The sequence below is a fragment of the Belonocnema kinseyi genome, chromosome 5 (genome assembly GCF_010883055.1).
Source record: "Belonocnema kinseyi isolate 2016_QV_RU_SX_M_011 chromosome 5, B_treatae_v1, whole genome shotgun sequence".
NCBI lineage: Eukaryota > Metazoa > Arthropoda > Insecta > Hymenoptera > Cynipidae > Belonocnema > Belonocnema kinseyi.
In genome coordinates this window covers 113,266,205-113,275,666 of record NC_046661.1, presented here as the reverse complement: position 1 = coordinate 113,275,666, position 9,462 = coordinate 113,266,205, and the positions used below count along the sequence as shown (strand labels likewise).

Here is a 9,462-nt window from a genome sequence, read left to right as displayed (position 1 = left end):
TATAAGTTATAAAAAGATTTAATAATGAAAAATAGGTTAAATAAATGCTTTCGTTAAATTTTACTAAGTCGATTGAGAGGAATAAGATTTGCACTTTTTATGTTCCCGTTGGATGATTTTTAGACGGAGGAAAAATCGCGTATTCATAGCAATACAAATTCTTAATTTTTCTGAATTCAACGCTTGTTACCGGGCGGAGATAAATTTCAAGATATTAATTCACAGAAGCGCATGCTTTACAGTTACAATTTTTACGTGCTTGAAAGTCTCGGACTCTATGATCTTAAAACATATAGAATTCGAGACCTGAGAGCAACGAAGCGTGGCCTAATATCTGAAACTTCGAGATCTATGCTTTAAAAGCAAGGATTCCGAGATTTTAGTTTTCGCGCCAATACGTGATAAAATCAAGGAGCCCCAGTGGGCACAAAATTTGGCGTTGTCTTTACGACATCGTTACGACATCTTTACTACATCCTATGTCCATGTCGTTACGGTGTCTTTGCGTATCGTAAAGACATCGTCAGATCATACGACTTATTTACGATATCGTAAATACACCTTAACGAAATGGACATAGGATGTCGTAAAGTTGTCGTAAAGATGTCGTAACGACGTCGTAAAGACGTCGCCAACCTTTGTGCCCACTGGGGCAGTGCCGCGAATTAATTTTCCGAAATTTTTCTCCCTGTAGGAATTTAAAGCAATTCATATTGAATTCAATATGACACTTATTTATTAATTTTATTCAAAAGAATTTACTCCGCTATTTTCATAAAAAATCACCCTATTCTCCTTTTTTTCGAATATCTTGGGCTGTAAAGTCTTTAAAAATATTAAGTTTGTATGTTTTGTGTTTTATTTTGTCATCGAGTAAAATCAAGTGTTCAAAATAGCTTTATTCTGATTCAGAGTCCACATTAAAACTGTACTACATTCCAAATTTAGACTGTTCCCGCCGAAAAATTAAAATTTCTGGGCCACCGCACAAGTGGCGACACTACGCGGCTAAAATTCAAAACCTAAGGAGTTGCAGACGAAAAGCTCATCCTCGTGCTCTTTCGGGTAAATTCGGTTGGTCGATAACGTGAGCCAAGGCGTGGGAAGCCGTGATCGGGTCCCCACGGAAGTTGCGCTGTTCCGTTCTGTTCCGTTCGCGACGACTCTCGTGATAGGCCATCTCTTCTCTCCGTCGTCGTCCACTCGCCGATCCAACATTCCAAAGGCCGGGTCACTTTACCAGCCTTGCCTCCCCGTCGACACTGCTCTTTGGTAAGTCCGACCTCCTGTCTTCTCTTCCCCGTAAACGTGAGTAAAATCAACTCAAATTCGGACACAAAACATCACTATTTTAACGGAAAGTGCGCGCTCTTTCATCCCCCTGTTTGCATAATCTCCGGATTTTTAATTATCAGCAGAAATCTGAATCCAGTGACGCGCGCCGCGGAACTCGTCTCTCGGCCATTTTCCTAAGTGTGCTCGTTTCGACCTGGCCTCCAAATTTCTCATCTTCCGGTAATTCACGGGGTGTGTAAAACAAAAATCTGATCCGTGTCGAAGTTTCTATTTTTTTTTTTACAAGGGTGACCTTCAACCTTAGATTTTGAAGTTGTTGAAAGTCTAGTGGAGATTCGGTCTGCTCTTCTTGTTACGTAACTTCACCTTCCTCGTTTACACGAGCCAAATCAATTTATCGAATATAAAAAAGGGAACAGGATTTAAAAAGTAGGAAATTAAAAGGCTTTCTTGACTTTTTGAAAAATGAGTGTCTTCTTTCCAGGTTCTTGAAGTGAACGACCTACTACACCAACGTCATTATGTACTGCACACGATTTATCGCACCAGTCGCCAGGTCCACCGTGAGTACTTTACCACATTCATTTTCGTCAGTAAAAATTTTGATAGAAATCTGAAATAATCGAATGGATCTGTGAGAAATGTCAAAAACTGAGAATAGTGGTTAGGTCTAGATTCTAATATGATTACGAGAGGTTTCGAGGACTTAAACTCTTAGCCTAATTTGTTTTTTGTTGTTGTGAATCATTGAATTAATTCAAATTCAGGGCTTATTTATTTATATTTCAAACCTTCATTTATGTCTTCATTGATTTTGTTTTGTCTTTTTATGCATTTAATTTATAACTAAACCTGGTGAAGTCTTATTGAAGGGATTTTCAGGTGAGAGAATAGTAGGCAGATTTACATCTTCAGAGGTGAAGATCCCGTTTTATTGATCCTTATGTAACCTGCCCTCTTGGAAAAATAAAGAGAGGAAATGGAATTACATAAATTTCTTTAAATAAGGAGTTTTCAGAAATTATAAACTTGACCTTTGAGACTGTTATAATTCACTAGTAAGTTATTTTAAATAAACAATGACCTATTCTCATATGGTGATTTTTTCGATGACTTATGTAATCTCAGTTGGGATTCTTATTTAATTACTTTTTTAATTGTACTCAATTTATAATATTTAAAAGGATTTGTTGTTAATTAATTTTTTATTTATTAAGAAAAATTTCAGTCACGATGTTTTGCTTGAATCTGTTTCGAAATGTTTGACCTTTTTAGGAATATAATCAATTTCCAAAACATTAATGAATTAACTTTATTGATTGTTACTTAATAACTGAAAGTATGTTTTAAGTTTTTAGAAGGATTGTTGAATTGTTTCAATATATATGAAGGTTACATTTTCTTGGACTCCATTTGTTTTATGGATCTTATGTAATGATTTACTCCCCTTTGAGGTTATTTACGAAACTTGATAAATGGAAAATTGTCGTTGTGAGAAAGTTTTTGGTTTTACCTCTAGTTAATCTCTATTTAAAATTCCAATAATTCGTTAATTATGTCGAATTTCGAGATTAATTAACTAATTATGTAATCCATAGCTTTTATTTAATCAACTAGCGTCATCGATCGTGCGCGTGTAGTTTTTCAGTTTGAGGGTAAAAATAACTGTTAATGCAAAATAAAAATTGAGAATAACTTTTTTTTTTAATATTCGAACTGAAATTAAATTTTAGAGAAGTATTATCAGTTTGTTTTGAAGTTTATATAAATATAATATTTATAAGATTCAGATATGTCGAAAAAGAATCAAAAAAATTTTTAAGTAATTTTTTATTTTACAGGGTTTTACCCAATTTTAGAGGAAAATTCGAGTCAGTTTAGAACTGATTTGATTTATTCCTAAATGTTGAATAATGTTTTAAAATTAAAAAAGTAGCCAGGAAATCTTCCAGATTTTTGTTGTTGCATTTTTTGGAAATTTGTCTCTTAAAATTATATATTATTTTTTTTCAATAAAAAATAATTTGAAATTTGCCAAGCTTCAAAAATAAAAATTTTGTTTAACATTTTATGAAATTGAGCCATGGAGGGCTTTATTTAAAATAAAATACTACGTATATGTTTTTAATTGAAATTATACATTTTTGCGTAATTTTAATAATAGTTTGGTTATTATAAGTTTCAAAAGTATAAAATTTAATCCTTTTAACCTGGAAGAGTTGAAAAACAACTTTTTCTTTGAAAGATTTTAATTTCGAATGCTTGAGAAACTGTACACTCGAAAAATTTCATAATAGGTTGTTCCAAAAAAATGACTTTAAATATTTTGAACTCTCATCGCCTTTATTTTGTGAACACCCATTTTTTTCTAATTTTTTTATAATAAAAAAAATTTTACGGCACGATCCTCAGAAATCCCAACCAGTTAAAAATTCAAAGAATCATTTAATTTTAAAAAGAAGTGGTAAAAAACTTTACAGAGGTGATCAAGCCACTCCCCATAAGATACTCTAACGTTTTTAAGTGCCTTCTAAAAAGTTTTATGAAATGGAAATTAAAATTTTAAGCCTAAATTGTATTTTAAAAAATTGATATAAAGGTATGGAAAGTAATGCCCTTAAAATAAATCCCCCTTTCACACTTACTAATTTATTATAAAAATACTTTTGTTTCGTCAAAGCTATTTATTTCAATGTATGTGTTTGTACGTATTGTTATTGAAATAAAAAGTTTTGAAGAAAGATAATGTAATTTTTTAATGACATATTTAATTGTGAAAAGGAAGAAAACGTTTATTTTGAGGGTATTATTTTCCATACCAAATTTTTTATATAATTCACGCCTAAAATTTTCCTTTCAATTTCAGAAAAGACGTTTCAAAATTACGTTACAGTGTCACAAGGGGTTATTTTTAACACAACTTTTGTATCGGTGGAGTTTTATGTGTATCAGCTTTTCTTTTAACTGTTTCTCTATTCCGCGGAAGCACGGTGATCGACAATTCAAAAATTGAATGGGGAAATAGATGTCAAAATAGTCGAGGTTATACACTTCGAAAATGCACGTTTCTAAGTCATAACATTGAATTTTTTTTTAACGAAGATAAAAAAGAAAATTAAATTTATTAGAATTGCACGGAGGAAAGAATAAATAGGGTAGAAAAGCTGGAGTATAACGTCGAGAACCGGTAATATCAAATATAATATTCAAAAATAATAAAACAAATAAATGAGTGATAAATAATTATCAGGAATCGTATTAAAAAATGCTGTTTAAATTATTTTCATAATAAACTAAAAATAAAACTTTAAATTACAATTACATGAATAATTAGGTGTTTTTCTTTACTTTCTTTTAATGAAAAGACAAGAAATTATATTTGTATTTTTTACAATATGTGTAGGACCGAATTTGTGAATGATCTAACCTACTTATTTTAATGTTTATTAATTGAAATTTGTCGAATTTAATTTTCAAATTTTTGGTCGACACTCTTATAAGCGAATGTAATTTTATATTCTTATCCTTAAAAAATTCTAAAGTAGATTTTGAGAGATGCAAAATAAAAGGAAATAAATAACCTCAACTATTTTGACATTTCATTTCGAAATTAATTAAAAAATTTTTGATCTCAACGCTTCCGCGGAATAGAGAAACAGTTAAAATATAAACTCATAATACACATAAGTCTATGGAAACAAAATATGTGTTGATACAACGTTATTTCAGCCGAGGCTTCAATTTTACATCACCTCTGTGAAGTTCTCACCATTTTTGTTTAATTATAGGATTCCTTGGGTTTTAAACGCCACCTTATTGTATAATTTATTACAAAGATTAAAATTAATGCAAACTTTCGATTTTACACGATATCGGTATTGTTCTTACTGTTATTTATAATATATATTTCTTTATTTTTCAGTTGGTCGCTGGAACCAAGAGCTACCTTCGGCCACTGAGCAGTGCAGCACTCTGCCAAAGCCAGTCTCTCCAGGAAAACCAAAGGCTCGTTCCATCCACCGTCGCCTTGGTAAGAATATATTCTGCATTCGAAACCTAAATTCAAAGTAAAAACGAAACGTCTAATGAAGCAATCTTTTTTTAGTCGCCAATCGTGCGCAATTTCCAAACCTCCACCATCAGTCGCGACATTGATTCTGCCGCCAAATTCATCGGCGCAGGTGCTGCCACCGTTGGTGTTGCAGGATCAGGTAAAAATTTGAATTTTTAAACATTATTATTAAATCCTTATCATTTCAATAGTTCCTTCCTTTTTTGATAACCCTGTTTTAAAAGAACGACTCAATTAAAGATGGAGTTAGTCTCCCAATTTGGGGGTTGGCATTCTGTCTCCTTGGAAGTGAAAACAGGGTTTCTCTCGATCATTCAAAAGGAATGATGCTGTCCGTCCTTTAATCCCTTCCTGCATCCTTTTCATGTGTTCCTGATTGGTGGATTCATGCAAGAAAAAGTAACTTGTAATTCTATTTTTTTATATAAGAATCGATAGTTTTTTCAGTAATTTTATTATAATTTCTATTAAAAAAAAATAAACTTGACAACTTCAGGGTGGCCGCTGAACCGGGAAATGACAGTAAATTTATTATTTTTTTTATCAGGAATTTGATAAATATCTAAAAGAAAAATCTATCCGGTGACTTGAAATATTTAAAAAAAATGTATATTACATGATAGTGTTCGGTTTCAGTTTAGAGTCTTAGGGTGCCGTTTTAAGGTACTTAAATAAGTTACATTAAAAGAAATTATATTTGATATCAGTTCTTTTTTGTCTGCTAATGTTATAACATTTCAATATTGATTTTGATTCATGAGTTGTGAGAAATTCCCTATCAAGTTCGGCTGGAATTTGAACCCAGATCTTCAGAATAACTTCAAATTAAGAGGTTTATAATTAAACGCTTTTATTCAATTTAAAATTCAAATCTTTAATCGCTAAAATTGTAGAGTGCTAAATCTAATCTTTGAATGTCAAAATATTAATTCCATTTAAAAAATATTTTAAGGCAATATTTTTTAATATTTCCGAAATTAGTTTGAACCGACTTTAAATAATTAAGCTTATAATTTTTAAAATACGCGGACTTACATTTTTTTTAAGCTAGAAGTAGTTAAAATCTTCAATTTATAAAAAAAAAATGTAATCAAAAATTTTGCAGTTTTGTCACATTTAATTAAAAATTGTAGTAAAATTTGATAAGTGTAAATTATTGAGCCTTTGAATTAAAAAAAATAGGCTTAAATATTTAGAGTTAAAATTTCAAATGAGTTCCACGTTAAGTGCTTCAATTAGCAGTTCAGTTTTTATTACTGCAACCGAGAAATGTTTGGGAATTTTTGCCCTCTATTACAACAGTCACCCTGCAACTTAAAAAAGAATTAAACTTGTTGAATTAAAATGTTGAGCGACACTTAAAGATAACTTCAAAGTTTTTCTCGTTTTTGGCGCGAAGTTGAAATTGCAATATTTTGTTTTTAAACTACGATGAGAGTATTTGACGAATTGAGTGACTAAATGTGAATTCTTTGTCTTTCCAGGTGCTGGAATTGGATCGGTATTCGGTTCGTTGATCATCGGCTACGCGAGGAATCCATCCTTGAAACAACAGTTGTTCTCGTACGCCATTTTGGGCTTTGCCCTGTCCGAGGCCATGGGTCTTTTCTGTCTTATGATGGCCTTCTTGCTCCTTTTCGCCTTTTAAGTTATCATACCTTCATAACCAAATATCGATAGTTTTAGTGCGTTGCTGTTTCGGCCCTGGCGCACTAAACATTGACGTTGCGAGTAGTACTAATTTGAACTCTTTTGTTACTCGAACGATTCATCATTGTTGTGCCGTAGAGTACGCACGTTGTTGAGGTGACTCTTTGAGAGGAATCTGTACAGTGATATCGAATAAACATCTTTGTCGTGAGATTTTGTAGTTTTTCTTTGTATAACTAAGGGGCCGTTCATAAATTATGTTGCGAAAGGGATATTATTCCTTGTTATAGCTAAACATTTAGCTGAAAACGAGCGAAGGAATTTAGAAAGATCCATGGATCAGCGAAAATGAATATCTTTGACCAATTTCCATAAACCAGGGATTTCGTATAGTCATACCCCCAATAAGTATAGTTATAAAAGAGATATTAAGAACAGGCGACAGTCTAATCGGGAGCAGTGACAGTTCATATTTAGTTTAGATAATTAAACGCTTTTTATCACGTAAAACGTGCGCGAATGTTGATATTAAGGGCATGTGACACAGCTAAATACGTATGTTGCCGACCACAGTTTTTCAGTTCACTGAATGTTTTTTTGTAACGTTGTACACGAAAATACGAAACCTCTAGAGCCTCGCCTAGTGGCCGCCAGGTTTCGTATTTTCGTGTACAACGTTACCGGCTGATGCCGTTGGAATTTATTGTTAAAATATATTTTTTTACATCTTTTATTGTTAAGCTTTGTACTTAAACGTAGTTTTCTTTCGGCTCTTGCATTTCTCAAAGTTTGAGACCGATATTTTATGTATAAAAAAAGTTCGAACGTTCAAAAAATGTCGAGGTTCAGAAAAAAGATGAAATAATTTTCAGTGAAGTTTCTACAAAAATGCAGTACCTAAACGTACTTTATTGCACTCTAATACATTTCCCGAAGTTTCAGCTCGATATTTTACTTACAAAAAAAGTTCTTAGGTTCAAAAAAACATTCAGTGAACTGAAAAACTGTGGTCGGTAATATAGGTATTTAGCTGTGTCACATGCCCTTAAATAGAGTTTGTGTTGCGGTAATAATAATTTACAAGTTTTTCGACTGTAGGCGGTAAATTGGCATCCGAATGCATTATACGGATTTCAGGGAAATTCATTTTCTCGATACCAGACGAAAATTTGACTACTGTAAGTTAATATATTTCTATAAGAATTGAATGTTTTTCTAAAATAAAAATAATAAAATTATACTTAATCTGTCGAAAATAATAAAATGTCGAACTTAGCAAGTATGTTCAAATTACTGATTCAGGGTGGCCGCTGGCCCAGGTATATTTTTAAACCGGGAAATGACTATTTCTTTTTTTTTAACCGGAAATTTTGTAGAAGAAAGATCTGTCTACGTTCGATTTTAACAGTTTTTTTTAGAATTAGTGGAATTTTTGTGTTTTCCAATTATGCTATTATTTAGCTTACAATACGTCATTCAAAATTTTTGTAATTAAAAAATTTTCCGTTTAAAATTTGTATTTATAAGTTTACATTTTTTATTTAAAAAATTTTGAAATTCTTTCTTAAAGACTTGAACAAATAAAAAATAACAGCCTTTGACGTTGAAAATTTGTATTTAATAAATAAATAAATTTTTTAAATTTATTTGTGCTTTAAGTAATAAAAAGTGAACAAAAACGATTTTAAACCAGTGTAACTAAAAGTTTATAAACTATTTTCAACTTAAAAATAACTTCATAATAATATATTCTTAATTAAACGATTTTATTAAATTTAAAATATTGTTTCAATACAAAATATTCAATTTTTAACCCATTCAATTTTAAATTTTTAATTAAAAAAAGATTAATAATTGAATATTTAGCAATATCTTTGAAAAAGTTTTTAATATTCTCTTAAGATAATTTTTCAAAATGAAAAATTATTTTAAATTTTCCTACGAATCCTAAGAAAATGTTTTTATTCTTTTGAAGCCTTTCACAATTCTTGAAAAGAATAATTTTTTGTTTAAAATCTGGGAAAGTCTACATTTTGTTTTATATTAGGCTATCATTTCAAGTTTTACATTAAGTTTGAATCTTTTTAAAACTTCTACATATCTCTTAAAATTACTCAAATTTGCCTACAAATAAAAATGTTCAATTGTTATTTATACATCCAAATTGTAAAGAAATTTTCAGGATTTTTTGAAAATTGTTGAAAAAATACAATTATTTTGGCAGTTATTTAGAAGTTCTGAAAAAATTTCCAAAATAATTTAAAACATCTTCTATATTTCTCAAGATTTTCAAATAAAATGTTGAAACTTTCTAAGGATGTTTAAACTATTTAAAAAGAAAATAATTGAATTTATAATTTAACAAGTGTTCAGTTAAAATTTTTTCAATTTTTCAATATTTGATGTTTCTAGTTTAAAAATTCCTTAAAATTATGTAATTTTGA

The 9,462-nt window shown here is 30.5% G+C and overlaps 1 protein-coding gene across 3 annotated transcripts; it reads left to right on the top strand.

Moving 5' to 3' along the window:
- The first annotated feature begins 1,133 nt into the window (after window positions 1–1,133).
- Window positions 1,134–7,231, top strand: LOC117172986 (ATP synthase lipid-binding protein, mitochondrial). 3 transcript variants are annotated; one of them, XM_033361322.1, is made up of 5 exons: window positions 1,134–1,272; window positions 1,781–1,859; window positions 5,219–5,326; window positions 5,402–5,507; window positions 6,853–7,231. In XM_033361322.1, exons 2-5 carry the CDS (start codon window positions 1,818–1,820, stop codon window positions 7,014–7,016), a joined length of 420 nt encoding a protein of 139 aa, XP_033217213.1. In that variant the 5' UTR covers window positions 1,134–1,272; window positions 1,781–1,817; the 3' UTR covers window positions 7,017–7,231. The 3 variants fall into 3 exon arrangements, with proteins under 3 accessions (XP_033217213.1, XP_033217215.1, XP_033217214.1); XM_033361324.1 differs by lacking the exon at window positions 1,134–1,272 and adding an exon at window positions 1,285–1,308; XM_033361323.1 differs by lacking the exon at window positions 1,134–1,272 and adding an exon at window positions 1,405–1,527.
- Window positions 7,232–9,462: the final 2,231 nt, after the last annotated feature.